The 16438-nt window shown below is 55.5% G+C and overlaps 1 protein-coding gene across 3 annotated transcripts; it reads left to right on the top strand.

Moving 5' to 3' along the window:
• The first annotated feature begins 773 nt into the window (after window positions 1-773).
• Window positions 774-15982, top strand: TBC1D13 (TBC1 domain family member 13). Of its 3 annotated transcripts, XM_046023671.1 has the most exons (12): window positions 774-882; window positions 1874-1947; window positions 3461-3501; window positions 4097-4158; window positions 4296-4395; window positions 5211-5293; window positions 6101-6260; window positions 10215-10425; window positions 10990-11153; window positions 12108-12268; window positions 12425-12482; window positions 13328-15982. In XM_046023671.1, exons 1-12 carry the CDS (start codon window positions 860-862, stop codon window positions 13391-13393), a joined length of 1203 nt encoding a protein of 400 aa, XP_045879627.1. In that variant the 5' UTR covers window positions 774-859; the 3' UTR covers window positions 13394-15982. The 3 variants fall into 3 exon arrangements, with proteins under 3 accessions (XP_045879627.1, XP_045879628.1, XP_045879629.1); XM_046023672.1 differs by lacking the exon at window positions 3461-3501 and having other exon boundaries at window positions 807-882; XM_046023673.1 differs by lacking the exon at window positions 774-882 and having other exon boundaries at window positions 4008-4158.
• Window positions 15983-16438: the final 456 nt, after the last annotated feature.

Genomic DNA, 16438 nt, shown 5'->3' with positions numbered 1-16438 from the left:
GTATCTACCACACAAGTGGGTGCAGAACTGTGGGGTCGACAAATAAAGGGACAGGTATCCGTGTGTGGGCTTCACGGAGCGGAAAAGTCCTCAAAGCTGGAGGGTGGGTTTGAGGTTTCCCAGGCAGTGACAGAGTTTTCACCCATCAGTGGATAAATTAAAAAAAAAAAAAAAAAAAAAGGACAATTATGCACCTGTGAGCCCCTGGGTGCAGAGAAAATCATTGTAAGGCTGCCCACTCCCTTTCCTCGGGAAGGATCCTGAAATCTTGGCTTTTTCTCGTGTTCTGGTGGGGTGAGTTTCACGTTCAACTCCGAAAGCCAGGGAAACACGGAACGACCGGCGTGCTCATCCACCCCGTAGTCACCGAACCCCAGCTACGGAGCCCTCCGCTCGGCGCGGGCACTGCGGTCACAGGCGACAAGACCGGGCGACAAGACCAGCCTGGAGGCCTGTGCCGTTCAGCAGGGAAGGTCCACATTCCCGAAACAAGGACGCCAGTTTATGGCCGCCGAGGACCGGGTAAGGAAGAGGACAGGGTGACAAGTGCACTGCAGAGATGGAAACGGAGGCCCAGGAAAGCGCGAAAAACAGGCCTCGGGAACACAGTTCGCGCGGTCACCGGCGCGTCCTTAACTTGGGCGGCGAAGCCCGCGAGACGGGTGGGGGCGGGGGCAGGGGCGGCACGTGAGCGGGGCGGGGCCGGGCAGAGGAGGCGGGGCGAGACGGAACGCACGCGCCCGCGGCTGCGTTTCCGGTCGGAGGCCTTTGCAGACCGCCCCGCGTCCCCAGGGGGCGGCGGCGGCGGCGGCGGCGGCGGTGGCGGCGGAGGCAGCGGGGGGATCCGGAAGTCAACGCCATGTCGAGTCTGCACAAGAGCAGGTAAGGGCCACGGGGGCCGACCCAGCCACACCATTCCCGGTCAGGCCGCCCCCACTCTGCTTTGCAGAGGAGGGGGCGCAGGCGCGGCCAGGAATCGGGGAGCCCCCCTCGCGGTAGAGGGTCTCGGGCGCCCACTTTCCAACCTCATTGCCTGTGGGCCTGAGAGGGCACGGAGCGGAGGCACTTCTTGTGCTCGCCGCTGTCACCCCATTTCTCTCCCTCCTCCTGGACCCCGGGTTTCCCTCTTCCCCTCGTGTCTTCCTCATCCAAGGCCTCGAAGCCCTGTTCCCCAGCTCCCCACCCCCACCCCCGTTTTTGTCTCCCCCGTTAACCCTCTGTCCCAGGGCCCTCCGCTAAGAATGCTCCCCGTCCCGCGCTGGCCCGTTTAACAAGACATGCTGGAGAACCTGGGTTCTCCAGGCTCCCCTCCCCCAGGCCAAATCCCTCAGCACCGGCCGAATTTTGCTCACTCTTCAGTTTTCCTCCGCCACTTGTTCTTTAAACCTTTTGTCCTTGGCTGCGGGTTAGCCCAGGAGTCTTCTAATGGTTATATTTTTGAGCCTGGAGAGCTGCGTGCAGATTACACAGGCCCGTTGTCTAGGGATCATGTTACTCCTGGTTCCTAGGGTTCCTTGAGTTCAGATAGTGGCCCTGTGGGCTGGGCCTGGCCAGCAGGAAGTGCCCAATAAATGCTAGCTCACTAAATGTTAGAAATGTGTCTGATTTCATGATGTTTGTTTGAGAACCTCCAGACAAGAATACCTCTATGTTTCTGGGTCTGAAGGGAGGAGTGATCTGTAGTTCTGTCGTTCCCCAAAGATGCCTTTGGCCAGGACCTTGACAGCTTCTCTGTCTTTCTGTCCTGAAGGGACGGGGGAACAGGTGGGTTGAAGACTGGCGATATGAGAGCTCTGGGCTTCAGGAGTGATCACTAAGTCTGTCACTGCGGGGTTTGGGTGTGCTTCACCTGCCTCCCCATCCCGCCTTCTAGGATTGCAGATTTCCACGATGTCCTGAAGGAGCCCACCATCGCCCTGGAAAAGCTTCGGGAACTCAGTTTTAGTGGTAAGCGGCAGTCCTCCGGGTTCAAAGTTTTCCTAGAGCCGCGCTGTGTTGTGGTTAGAATGGAGGGGAAGGCCCCCACGGCCACACCTGGGTAGTTCTGGGGCCAGGATGCCTCCCGGGGACTTCGCCAGATTCTGTGACTCTGAAACAGCCCTTGACAACCCTGACCACCAAGGACATGCCTGTGGGCCTGGATGTTTCCTGGTGTTTAAGTGGTGCTTGCTGCTTGCCGGGAGTGACTGGAGAGGGGGTCTGGGAGGCTGGAGCTGCTGCGGTGTCTTCCTCACTCCTCAGACACCTTCCTGTGTTGTCGAATTTGGTTAGCTGCAGAGTGATTCCTGGTTCTCTCCCAGGCTTGAGGATCAAAGCCGACTCAGGCGATCGTGAACTTTGGTTAAGGCCTTGAGACCCTGACTCCAGGAGCCGAACTTCAGCGATGTTTGACTTTGCCCTCCGGGGCCTGGTTACCCTGCCAACACAGAGATTTCTGCTTATCTTTTAAAATACCCTAAGGTGTTCTGTGCAGGTTCTTGTTACTGCTTGGCCCTTGTGACTTGGTCAGCAAGGAATTCTTGAGTTGCTCTTCTCCTCCCGGTGCGGATTCTGAGGTGGAGGCATTAATTAGCTCCTGTTCGCGGTGCTGGGGGTCTGGGAGCGACAGCTGCTTTAGCAAACTTCCTCAGTCTTGCCGCAGGAGTTTGGTTTTTGTTCACGGGTGATATTTAGACCCTGAAGACCTTGAGGGGGTCCCGGGCTGTGTACTGAGCTGGAGACTCCAGGCATTGGGGGAGCCATTCTGCGGGAACTGTGGAGTTTGGGCCATAGGGTTCAGACACACCGGTGTTTGAGTCCCTGATTGCTCTGTGTTAAGGATTGGTTTCCTTATTTGGAAGATGAGGACAATGATGCTAATCTTGCCTATTTACTAGAGTTACAATGAGGGTTAAGTAAAGCGGTGGGCATAAGGCGCAAAGCACTTACCATTTATAGCTTAGTTTATATTCCACAAGTATTTATGGTTTGCCTTCTGTGTGCTGTGTCCCATGCTAGAGAAAGGGACTATAGGACGCATTTGGCTCTTGTCTTTCTGGGGCTTACCCAGTGCTCAGGGTTACGGATGTTAAATAAATACACAGACTGTTACACAGTCCTGATTGTGACGGACGCTGTGAAGGAGAAGTCACGGAACCATTATCGCTTGTAACGAGAGATCTGACTTGGATTGGGAAGAGGTGGTGGTGGGTAAACGCTGCTCCGAGGAAGAAATACCGAGAATGAGACGGTGTTACCCTCAAAAGAACATTCCACACAGAGGGAGCACTGGGCTGGGAGCAGGGGCCATGGAGAGAAATACGCAAGATTAGCATCCAGTCCAGTCACCTTTCTGATAGAAAATGAGCCCGGAAGAAGGACTTCTTGTGCATTCCATTTCCTGCCAGCTAGCTCTGAGGTGGAGGGCTGGGGGTCCGGGGACTCTGGCCTGGGGCGTGACTCTTGCCTGCTGTGTCCACAGGCATCCCCTGTGAGGGCGGACTGCGGTGCCTCTGCTGGAAGGTGGGTGTGCCTGGGCTGGGGCGTCTGCTCTGCCGAGAGTCCTTGGGTTCCTGCATGGGCTCTCCCCACCCCAGCCCCTTCTTCTTGTTCTGCGCCTTTCCTTGCTTGTTTGAGGAAACTTTTCTGGGAAGTTGGGGGTTTTCTGTTCTTCTTGGCATCCCCTCCGGGATCCCCTTGGGGATGGAACACTTTGTGTTGCCAGAGAAGCCCTCTCCTTCCTGGTTCATACAGAGAAACGGAAGTGATGCTTCATGGGACAAAAAAAAGGCCATGCTTTGCCCACGGCTCTTAGCTGAGGTGGGAGCCAAAGCCCAGTGCCTGTGTTTCCAGCCTCTTTGAGCACCACGTTTTATTATCATTTGGAAGTCTGTGTGAAGAAAAGCAGCGGAAAGGGCTGGTTTGGGGTCAAGGAGGAGGGAGTCAGTGGAGGGCAAAGGGAAGGCTACCCTAGCCCACACCTCCATTCGTGGGTTTCAGCCCATCTGGTCTGCTCTGGGCTTTATTAGGCATTTTCCGTGAGGCCAGTCCACCTCCGTGTACTGTCTGGGATTGAGCTGGACAGTCGCCAGAGCTTTATTCCTCTCCCTCTGTGCAGATTCTCTTGAACTACCTCCCCTTGGAAAGAGCCTCATGGACCTCCATCCTGGCCAAGCAGAGGTGAGACCATGAGAGAGGGGGATGATGGGAGGCCCTTTGTGTCACACAGCAGGTCTTGCCTCCTCTGCTGCCTCCCTGGTCCGTGCTCCCGGGATGGGACCTTTGGAATCATCCGTCTCTCCTTTTCTCTTCCACAGGGAACTATATTCTCAGTTCCTGAGAGAAATGATTATTCAGCCTGGCATTGCCAAGGCCAACATGGGTGTGTCCAGGGAGGATGTGACCTTTGAGGACCACGTGAGTAAGGATGACAGCAGGGACCGAGGCTACAGAGTAGGGAACAGGCTTTGGAGCTGGCAAGTTCCCCCCACCCTGGAGGACAGGTGGAGCCAATCTGGGTCCCCTCTTGGCCTGTCCAGTACCTCCTTTCTGCGTGGGGCCACTCGGCCCATGAAAGCTGTTCTCTCTCGTTTCTATTTCCCAGGCTCTGGACCCAGTAGGGAACGTTAAGTCATATCCTGGGCTCCGAGGGTGTGCGTAGCACTGAGCCCGGGGCCTCGTGTCGGCACTGTCTCCTTTGCACCTCACCTCTGTTCCATGGGGAAGGTTTTGATTTTATAGTATACAGGGCAGGAGTGAGGATAGACTATCTTCCTGTGGCCAAGAGGAAGCCTCATTCTCTCCTCAAATACCGAGCCCCTCCCCATGTGCAGCAAGTGAGGATAGATGGACCCAGGCTCATGCTCCAAGGATTAGGACGGGCGATTCAAAGTGTTGACGAATCCCATTTGGAGAGACCTAATGATACAACGTGCGTTCATTCAGCAAGCATTCAGCAGCGCCTGGTGTAGGCAGCGTTCGAGAACGGCAGCCACCGACCGAAGGGACGCTCCCCGGCCAGCAGGGGTGTCGCAGGACAGACTGCGGGGCTCTGCTCGGAGTTAGAACGTGACGTGGGAGGCTCCCCGTCTGGCTCACAGGCTGCCTCAGAGCCTCAGCGGGGCCCCTGGTGGGCTTGTTGGTTCGGGCCTCTGCTCCAGCCGCCAGACCGGAGTCTGCCCGCTGACATCCTAGTTGGACCTAGAACAGAGCAGCCGATTCTCTCCCCACAGCCGCTCAACCCCAACCCTGACAGCCGGTGGAACACTTACTTCAAGGACAACGAGGTGCTGCTGCAGATCGACAAAGACGTCCGGTAGGTGGGGCCCTGGGGGTCAGGAGCTGGCCCGTGGGACTGCCGGGGAGTGTCCCAGTCCTGTGCCTTCCAGTCCGCGCCCACAGGTGGGTGTTTGAGGAAGTAGCGGGTCATCCAGTAGGTGGGTCCAGGCCCCAGCAATGTCGGCCTGTGAATGGGGCTGGCAAGCGAGGTGAGTGCCTGACGCTCCTCTTGCCCTGCCTTAGTGGCGTTGGTGCCCCAGGCGTGTATGAATGGTCCATCCGATGGTTCCGGCAGCAGGTACTGAGCCCAGCACGGGGCTGGATCCTAGGACCCTGGGGTCGTGACCTGAGCCGAAGGCAGAGGCTTAACTGCCTGAGCCACCGAGGCGTCCCTCGATAAATATTTTTGACATGGAGAGATGTTTGTGGTTTAAGAGAAGAGTTGGAGGGCAGCCCTCTTGGGTCCCCTCCCTTCTCGGGAGCTTTGTACTTCACTTGGCTGTTGCTCAATAAATCTTGCTTTGCTGCCCACCAAAAAAAGGAAAAGAAAGAAAAAAATAAAAGAGTTGGATTATAAGACTGTAAGGGCCCCTAAAAGTTTATAGATATGTGTGTATCTGTTTACAAGTAACACATAAGAATATGGGTATATTTGTGTGTGTGTGTGTGTATAATAAGTGTCTTGTTCTTTAAAAAACTAAACTTTTAAAAATAAAATGTTGTTTTTTAAAAAAACATAAAAATTGCCTTTTGGGGTACTGGCGCAGCCCGCAGTGGGGCGCTGATGGAATGCCCCAAACCTGCACCCTGAGTAACAGAAGTCTCTCCTGTTTCCTCTCGACAGGAGGTTGTGCCCAGACATATCTTTCTTCCAGAGAGCCACCGAGTACCCCTGCCTCCTTATCCTGGACCCCCAGAATGAGTTTGAGACCCTTCGAAAGCGGGTGGAGCAGACGACGCTGAAATCCCAGACCGTGGCCCGGAACCGGAGTGGAGTCACAAATGTGAGAGCCAACCTGGGGGCCCCAGGGACCTTTTCCTCCATGCTGCCCTTGGAGCCCTGGCCACTGGCCATCGGGGCTGCGACCATCTGACAGTGGGTAACCTGACAGTTACCCCGAGCGACTTTGGGAAATTTCATCCTGCCAGGTCCGCCTCTGGGGTTCCTTGTGCAAGTCAGGTATCCAAAAGCTGGGTGTCAGGGGTGCCGGGGGAGGGGCCGTGCTGTGCGGTGAAGGAGCAGCAGAGGAGATGGCTCGTGAAAAAGTAATTTACACGTTGATGGGGAAAGTGTGGCGGGAGCGGAGACGGCGGTGGGGAGCTGGCCTGGCCTGGCCTGGCCAAGACTGCTCTGAGGAGGTCACGTTCAAGCTGAGCACCCAAGAACTAGGAGGAAAGCTCACTCCAGGAGGAGAGGAGGGCGTACGTGGAGGCTTCAGGCAGGAGAGAGCCGTGGTGTGTTCGGGGACTGGGGGTGTCCAGCCTGGCTAGAAGCGGGGCTGCCGGAGGATGCTGGCGAGGTCAGTGGTGTTGAGGCTGCCTGGGGCCTCGGTCCTGAGGGCTGGGGAGCCTTGCAGCATTCTGGGCAGGCCAGGGACATGATTGGGCCCTGCTTCTGTAAAGGACTGCCGTGGGCCCCATGAGGGTATTGATCGGAGGGGTAGGAATGGAGGTTGGGAGGCAGCTGCATTGCCCAGGCTAGGGCATGTGAGGGCCAGGGTAGAATGGGGGGAGGGGTAGAGCTGAGAGACTTAGGAGCTAGAATTTTTCATTTTTAAGACCTTATTTTTTTAAGTCGTCTCTGTACCCAGTGTGGTGTTCACATTTCCATCCCTGAGCTCGAGAGTCGTGTGCTCTGCTCACTGAGCCAGCCAGCCGTTCCAGGAGCTGGAATGAATAGGACTTGTACTGGCCAAGTCATGCTGAGTGTTTGAATCCCGTTCTTCTAGCAGATTCCGTAACTCTGAGAAGTTGCTTGTAGCCAGATGAAGCATATCACCTTATTCCTTAATTTACACCTCTGCTTTGTTATGTGGACTCCCCAGTTGTTTCTCAGAATTTTTCATTGTCCTCCAGCAGTGGAAAAACCCTTCTCTGTAATCTCCAACAAGCCGGTGACATAATATTTCAGAAGCTTTTGGCCTCCCAAGTAGAATGACTGATCAGGTCTCTGTGTCTCTAGGAGAGCAACCATTTTCGGCTGCAGGATCCCCCATTCTGGGACAGAATGCTTGGTTTTGTGGGTGACCTTCTTACTCACTGCTCATGTCCTGGCTATAGGGCGAGATGGGGACCTGACTTCATTCATTTCACTATAGTAATTGGGGTTTGAGAGCCAAGGTCTTACCCACTTTAGGTTCCCGTCTGGTCCTCGTGGCAGAGAACCTGACCAGAAGCTTCATCACTGGACCTCGGGGTCTGTGGTTGGACAGTTTAGTTGAGCAGCCATCTAACTTCGGGACAGTAATACCCGGTGACCTTCCTGGGCCTCCGTCTCCTCTTCTGTCAACTGGGCATAATCCTTTCCATCCTCCTGGCTTTTAAACTGCCCAGAGGATGAAATGAGGTTGTGGCTCTCTAGATTTTTGGAAGGCTGGAAAGCGCTTCTCTGAGGTCTCGGCTCCGGGCCCTGGGGTCAGCCACTCTGGGTGCCTTCATGTAATGCGAGCAGTTGATGAGTAACCCAACATCTGTTTGTTTGTTTGTTTGTTTAATATTTTATTTATTTATTAGAGAGCACGAGCAGGGGGGAAGAGCAGGGAGAGAGAGGGAGAAGCGGACTCCCCGCTGAGCAGGGAGCCTTACTTGAGGCTTAATCCCAGGACCCAGAGATCATGACCTGAGCCGAAGGCAGATGCTTTACCAATGGAGTCACCCGGGTGCCCCGAGTGACCTAACATTTCTGAGCCTCAGTTTCCTCATCGTGAAAATGACGTTGAGCAGATACTGTCGATTGTACAGAGGATATGATGGCGGAAGCTTGGAGAGAGCCGTCTTGCACTCAGCAAACTCTCGGGAAACGTTAGCGATGTGTGTATGAGCGCACGTGGATGCACGCGCATATGATGGAGAGGGACTTGGTCTTCCGAACCCTGTGCTTCGGGGACCGCTCCATACGCTGTCCCTGCCCACGTTGGCCTGTAGCTCTCTCACCCTGGGAACTCCGGCTCCTGACTCCTCGCAGAGCCCCTGAGGCTCCTGCTGGCACCCTGTGTTGGAGACCTCTTCACTGCTTCAGGAACGGCCCCCTGCAGCAGGGGTCCTCTTCTGCCGATTGCCCGACTTTTTCTTTTCTTTTTCTTTTTTTTTTTTTGTTTAAGATTTATTTTAGAGAGAGAGGGAGTGTGCATGTGCGCTCGGGGAGGTGCAGAGGAAGAGGAAGAGAATCTCAAGCCGACTCCCTGCTTAGCGTGGAGCCCGGTGTGGGGCCGGAACCCACCACCCTGAGATCATGACCTGAGCCGAGACCAAGAGTTGGATGCTTGACCTCCTGAGCCACGAGGTGCCTCTCTAACTTCTTCTTAACGGAGAATCTGAGGAGCGCCTGGCTGGCTCAGCCGGTGGAGCAGGGGACTCTCGATCTCAGGGTTGTGAATTCGAGTCCCTCCTTGGGTGTAGAGATGATTTAAATGAGTGAAACTTAAAAAAAAAAAAAAAGAAAAAATCTGAAACTTGCAGAGAAGTTGAGAGTATAGTACTCAGCTATATACTTTGCCCCTGAATTCAGCAGTTGTTCACTTCCTGCTGAACTTGTGGGTTTATTCTGTAGAGTGAGTTGCGCATGGCCTGACCCTCGCCCCCAAGGTATTTCAGCAGAGGCATCTCCTGGGAGCGAGCACCTCCTCCTCCTTACCACTGTCACATCTACGAAAATTAATAATTCCACACTGACACCCAGGATCCAGGCCATGATCAGGTGTCCTCCATGGTGCTGAGAACATTTTTATTGTTTGACTCCCAGCCAGGACCCAGTCAAGGTGTATATGTTGCATGGAGATGTTATGTTTCTGTAGTCTTGTGATCTGGAGGCGGCCTCCACTGTCCCCCCAGGCATAGTATTGGACTTTCTGAAGAATCTGGGCCAGGTGTCTGTTATTTAAAGGTTGGTTCTTGTTGTTGTTTTTAATTTATTTTCGAGAGAGAGTGTGTTCCTGCACGTGAGCCAGTGGGAAGAGAAGCACAGGGGAGGGAGATGAGCAGACTCCCCACTCTGCAGGGAGTCTGACCCACGACGGATGCGGGGCTCAACTCCAGGACCCCGAGATCATGTCCTGAGCTGAAATCCAGAGCTGTATGCTTAACTGACTGAGGCACCCAGGCACCCCTGTTTAAAGGTTTTTAAAAAAGTAAAATACGGGGCGCCTGGGTGGCTCAGTCGCTGAAGCGTCTGCCTTTGGCTCAGGTCCTGATCTCCAGGTCCTGGGATGGAGCCAGGCGTTGGGCTCTCTGCTCAGCAGTGAGTCGGCTTCTCCTTCTCCTCTGTAATCCCTCTCCCTCTGTGATTGCTTTTATTCTCTCTCAAGTAAATAAATAGAATCTTAAAAGAAAAAAAAAAGTAAAGTATAACTTACATGCAATAAAATGCCAGATCTGAAGTGTACAGCTGGGCGGACTTTTTCTTACGTGCGCAGTTTGTGCTGCCGACCCAGTCAAGACACTGAACACTTCCATCATCTAGAATGTTCCTAAGTGTCCCTTGCCAGTCAGTCCGCCCTCACCTCAGAGGCAAGCGTTGTAGCTTTTATCACCATAAATTAGACTTTAGTCCAGCTGCCTTGCACAGTGTTCCACATTCTGGATTTGTCTGCTTGTTTCTCCTCATGGTGTTGGACACTTTCCGCTTTGCCCTGTGTCCCCCCATAAGCTGGAAGTTGGGTCTAGACTGAAGGGTAGACATACCTGGTGCGAACACATGACCTGTAGCGCCACCTGCCCCCCCGGGTCCTGTCCTCCCGCAGATGAGCTCCCCGCACAAGAACCCCGCGCCGTCCTCCCTGAACGAGTACGAGGTGCTACCCAACGGCTGTGAGGCCCACTGGGAGGTGGTGGAGCGCATCCTCTTCGTCTATGCCAAGCTCAACCCTGGCATCGCTTACGTGCAGGGCATGAACGAGATCGTGGGGCCCCTCTACTATACCTTTGCCACTGACCCCAACAGCGAATGGAAAGGTAAAAGGGCTCATGGCTGCCCCCATCCCTCCGGTGTCTCCTTAGAAAAGTGGACCAAGGAAAGCCAGGCTGATGGGCCTTATCAGGCCGTGCAGCTCTCTTCCCTTTTCTGAGCCTCCATCTGCCCTCCCATCAGATGTGAGGGGTTGACCTGGGTGGTCTCTGGGTTCCTTTGCAGCTCAGGTTTTCTAGAATGTTGGAGGCATACTGATCTCTCTCTATTTATCACTGAAATCCAGGTAGAGGAGATGAGATTAATACACAGGAAGCTGAATGATTGACAAGGAATTAAATAGTGATTGGGAAGATGTCATCAGAAGAGCTCGTGATAGTTGCTAAGCGAAAGTACAGTGTTGCCAGAAGACGTGAGAAGACGTGATGTCCTTAGTGTGGGGGTGGAGCATGGTCAAGGAGAGAGGAGGGCGGGAGTCCAGCCGGGAGGGTGGGTGGCCGGGAGAGGCTGAAAGGTAACGGGGGAAGCTGTCCTATGAGTGAGAGTTGGGGTGGGACTCGGGAGAGCCTCAGTTCCCTTGCAGCTGCCCTCCCCTTTCCCCTTTCGCCCAGAGCACGCCGAGGCAGACACCTTTTTCTGCTTCACCAACCTCATGGCTGAGATCCGGGACAACTTCATCAAAAGCCTGGATGACTCACAGTGTGGCATCACCTACAAGATGGAAAAGGTGTACTCCACCTTGAAGGACAAGGACATGGAACTCTACCTGAAACTGGTGAGGGGCACCAGGACCCCTGGGCCAAGGCAGACAGACGGGAAGGGGTGCAGATAGCGGGCCTCCTGAGCACCCCAGGCCCTGGGCAAGGTCTGGCTTGAGTCTGGAGATGAAAAGTGGCCTCTCCACGGGGGCCCACCGGCCCAAGTGCTGTGGTGCGACTGGGAGACTGAGGCAGCAGTTTTCGAGCCTAGCAGGCTGGGTGTGAAGAGGAAGTGGGCAGGGGGCCCGTCCTGGGCCAGGCACGGCACAGGCTGTTTACCGTGTGCTGGATGCCTTTAGCCTGGTGGTAGTCCTCTGAGAAAAACATAGGAAAGTCATTTTTAAAAATCAAAAATAATCTAAACAATTACTGGACTGGCATTCCCTGTTTATTTCAGAAAACAGTTTTGTGAAGAGATATTCTGTATAAACAAAAATCATTTGAACAGAAAAATACATATAAACAGGTCTTTTTAAACAGAAATGGAATTATGTTTTTGCTTTCCGTAACAGTTTTTCTGTTAATATTCTATGGGGCTGAGCAGAGGCTCATCTTTCTGGGGAATGATGGCCCTATAAGGGTAGCGGAAATAAGCGAAAATGTCTATTTCACATGCTAATAAACACAAAGCCCAGGCTTTTTAGTAAGTGCCCGATAATGGGTCTGTTGTCTGCTCCTAAATCCAAGGTTTTAATCCATACCGTATTTTAAGAAGAATTGGAGCAATCACTTGTAAATCTAGAGAGCTTACATCAAAGCTTGGATTTCTGGCTTCTCTTGACAAATCGGCAGATCTGACAGCCCTGGCTGGCGGCAAGCAGCCGCTGCCCCTCCGCTGGCCGAGGCGCTCCAGGCACCCCAGTGCCTTTGCCCACTCAGTGTGCCTGGCACAGGCACATGTGGCTGGTGTGATCGGCCGCGCGGCACCACGTGGTAACGGAGCACCCCGCCCCACGCCTGTGTCTCCGCAGCAAGAGCAGAACATCAAGCCCCAGTTCTTCGCCTTCCGCTGGCTGACACTGTTGCTGTCCCAGGAGTTCTTGCTGCCCGACGTCATCCGCATCTGGGATTCCCTCTTCGCGGACGACAGCCGTTTCGACTTCCTCCTCCTGGTCTGCTGCGCCATGCTCATGTGAGTGTGACCGCCCGCAGAGGGGTTGGCGGGGGATGCCCTCATCCTCGGGAGGGGTGAGCCACCACGGGCTGGGCAGAGGGAGTGGGAAGGGGCCCGCTGGGCCTGCCCTCCGCGGCCCAGAGTTCCAGCACCTTCTCTGCTTGTTTCCCTCAGACTGATCCGGGAGCAGTTGCTGGAAGGGGACTTTACCATAAACATGCGGCTCCTGCAGGTAAGGGGACCCGGCGCGGTGAGCTCTGTCTTCAGCCGGGAGCATGCGCTTACCGGGCACCCACCCACGCCCGTGGGTGACAAGCTGCTGTGACAGGCTGGGGTCAGGAACCCGGGACAGAAGCGTCCAAACCCCTGCGGCGGATCTGGTCTGGATCTAGGTTTGAATCCCACTTCCGCCACTTGAGAGTGATGTCGCCTTGAGTCCCTGGACCAGATGCTCTACGGAGCTTTGTCGTAACTGGGACACAGTGGCCCCGGGTCCATCGCAGCGCTTGTTGGTGCGAGTGCTCGGGCCTGGGGGAGGACGGGGCACATAGGCTTAAGAACCGGGGTGCCAAAGCAGACAGCTGACAGCTGTGGGTCCACATCTTCGTGCTGCCGTGCCTGAGCCAAGTGACCCCCTCTCCAGGCTTCGCTTGCTTCAACGCCCGGCCTGGGATTGGTGTGCAGTCACTGGGTGGGCCAGTCTGTGGGAGAGGAGGTGGCCCGTGAACTAGTGTCTGGCAGTGTCCGGCCCGCTCTCAGGTGGCTCGTTACGAATGCGCTTGGGTTCGAGGGCAGGAGAGAGGTTTGGGGGGGGGGGGGTCTGGTCCTGGTGCTAAGGAAGTTGCTGTGATCCTGGCTGGTGCTGATCGGGTTGGGCTAGTGAGGGCTGCGGCAGGTATAGTGTTCACTCTACGCAGGGGTTTGGGCAGAATGCAGGGACTGGTAGCCTGTGGTCCCTGTCCCTGAGGCGGGGGGCCCAGGGCGGTGACAGGGCCCAGTGGGAGGGGCGTGGCTGCGGCAGAGGTGGTGAAGGGTGACTGACTTCAGAGGCACATTGTTGACCTTTCCCATACCTAGGATTATCCCATCACAGATGTCTGCCAGATCCTCCAGAAGGCCAAGGAACTCCAAGACTCAAAGTAGCCCGCTGGCAAGAGGCCCAGGTTTGGGAGAGAAGACACCGACCCCTGTACCGTGGCTTCTGGGACACGCAGGAGCCTCTGGGATCCCAGCCAGCCCGAGGGGAAGCTGCAGGACCGGCCCACTCCAGGCCTCCTCATTTGGCCCTCACCCTAGGCCGCGTCCCTCTGGGGGCACACTGTGCCATGCTCCTCTCTAACCACCCAGCCCTGGCTCTCTCCCTGCTCTTCCGCCCGGGGGACCTTTGGCCCAGGCTGCCGAGCAAGGCTGGGGCTCGTGAGGCGGTTTCTTGGGGCTCGGGCACACTGGGGCGCTGGGGGCCGCAGGCGTCCTCCCCTGCCTGTGCTCTGCCGCTCCCTTCCTCCTCTGCTGCCCAGATCTTCTGGGCTCTGGTTGCAGGAGGCGCTCGGCAAATGAGCCAGAAACCACTTCTGGTTCTTGGTGCTTAGGCTTCTCCATGGGGAAGGTGACACTGTGAAGGAGCTAAGAAGCTGCCAGGCCCAGGTCACACCCTCTGTCCCTCTCCCACCGAGTGTGTGTTTCTGTCTGTGGCCATGGCTGGGTGTGTCTGTGTCTCTTCATCCCCCAGGTGTCTGCTGCTCCTGTGTGTGCGCGTCTGTCGCTTGTGTGTGAGGGGGTGGGGGGTATCTTTGGTCCCTCGAGGTCTTTCTTCTCGGTCTCCCTCCCTTCACCGGGTGTGTGTGACTCTCTCGCTCTGCCTGCCCCTCTCTCCGTTTCCCTCTGCCCTTCTCTCTTGGGGTGCCTTATCCCCAGCCTCTTCACCCCTCCTCCCCTCCATTCCATGAACCCCAGAGCCAGAAAGAAGAGTCTGGCTGAGTAGAGCCCCTGGGTGTCAGCTTTGGTATGTTCCCAGCCCCAGCCCTAGGCCCCTGGGTCCCACAGACTGGGAGGGAGTCAGTGCCTCACTGGAGGGCCCTGAATCTGCTCCCAGCAGAAATCTTGGAAACCAAAAGCAGCTGAGAAATGATGGCCCACAAGGCCCCTTGCCCTCCTTTCTGCCCAGGGTGGGAGGAAGGAGATGAGGGAGAACTGGATCTTCCAGAGATTCCCCCGCAAAGGCCCTTGTTTCCCAAAGGAAAAGGACGCACAAGTGGTACTGTGCCAGGGGTTGGGATCCAAGGGCTTCAGAAGACAAGTCGTTCCCATGGCTTCCAGGTCCCTCCCAGGGCCGTGAGTCCCATAAAGGGCAGGGGGAGGGGGGCCGAAGGCGCCTCCCTGGGCCAGGGGTAGCTGAGCTTAACAGGATCCTGCCAGTGCCAGGAAAGGCATGTTTCCCCCCAGGCAGGGTGAAGGAGCCGCTGTTCCTTCCCTGGGCACCTGGGTCGGCTGCTCCCAGGGTTTGGGGCAGGGCGCTCTGAGCAGGAGCAGCGGCTTCTCTTGCCCCTGGGCCGTGGGAGGAGTGGGCTTATTTTGACCAAACCCCTCCTCCTCCTGTGAGGAAGCAGGTGGCTTGGGTCTGGAAGGCTGGGCAATGTAGCAGGGGTCCTCAGGCTCTCCTCAGACCGGCCAGCGTTCTCTTGTCCCCAGAGCCTTCCCGAGTCTGGCGTCCAGGACTTGGTGCTGCCCACCCAGGCCTGGCTGTGGGCCGGGAAGAGCTGTCGGCGAGGGGCTCCTGTACCAGGCTGTACCTTGCGTGTTGCTGGACGTTGTGCACATGCCTTTTTGCCGCCTCCTCTCCCAACACACAGTGCTTGGGAGATTTTTTACTATTTATTCAGACCCCTGGTTATTTATTGCAGACTGGCTAGTGCTTGATTCGGAGGTGAAGGGTGGGGCCAGGAGGGTAAAAAGCCGTTGGAGATAGTCTTCTGACTTTCCGAGTCAGAGTCTGCATCCTCTCCCCCTGCCTCTGGGACCTTCCTGATTTCCCAGCAGGTGCTGGCTGGGAGGGCTGTGAGCTCTGTACTGGAACGGGAGGTAAGGGATACCGAGGTAAGGGATACCCGAGGGCTGGTGTGGCCTCCGGACTGCAAGACCCCAGCATGGCACAGAGACACACTTCCCACCAGCCTGCCTTGGCCTCTTCCCAGAACTTGTCAGCTGGTGGTTCAGTCCTGACTTTGACCTCTTCCCAGCCTGAGGCGTGGGCCCCAGCCTGGGATGCCGCAGACTCTGCCCAGGATACCTGATGCATTCCCTCTTGCCTATCCCCCTACTTTCCCTCCTGGGGCCATACTACTTGAATCACTGCATCTGATTCGCCTCATTGGCAGGCTTAGGTCTAGTGCTCTCTCTTTGACCTTGGGATGAAGGTCAAGAGCACAGGGATCCTGTCCAGATTGGGCTATGCTCCCCAGTGGGATACTGCCTGGGGAAAGGACAGGCCGTTGGTCATCACCCCTCCCCAGACTCTCCAGGGAGGCACCCGAGAGCCAGAGTGCCTGAGGCTTCCCCATTGGGAAGCTGCCCCCAGGACTTTGGACACTTAGAGATTGGGCTGTATGAGCTCAGCAGGTCTCACTCCGGGCTCAGAATGTGAGTCTGCTTTTGTTCTTTTCATCAGTTTTATTCCTTGAATCAATGCTGTTGATGACAAGTTGTCTTTAATAAATCATGTGTTCTTTACAAAGAGCATTGGTGTTGTGATGTGCTGAAACCTTTGAGACCTCAGAGAAGGACAAGTCTGAGCAGGGGTGGAGTCTGGAGACTGAGAGTGGGCAAAGAAAAAGGCTGGGAAATTCTTGTTGAAGAGCCCATTCAAGTCTTCTCATTCAACAATTGCAATTTTTTTAAAAAATTATTTATTTATTTGATAGATCACAAGTAGGCAGAGGGGGAAGCAGGCTCCCCGCTGAGCAGAGAGCCCAATGAGGGACTGGATCCTAGGACCCTGAGATCATGACCTGAGCCCAAGGCAGAGGTTTTAACCCACTGAGCCACCGAGGCGCCCCTCAACAATTGCAATTTGCACCTGCAGGCCAAGGGCCAGTGGGCGAGGGAAGGAGGTACTACGCACTTGATTACACAGCAAGTTATTTTTGAGATTGACAGAATTTTGAGAATTCCAGTAAATACAATCAGGACTGC

Source organism: Meles meles, chromosome 11 (genome assembly GCF_922984935.1).
Source record: "Meles meles chromosome 11, mMelMel3.1 paternal haplotype, whole genome shotgun sequence".
Classification (NCBI taxonomy): domain Eukaryota; kingdom Metazoa; phylum Chordata; class Mammalia; order Carnivora; family Mustelidae; genus Meles; species Meles meles.
This window is presented reverse-complemented; position numbering and strand designations above follow the sequence as displayed.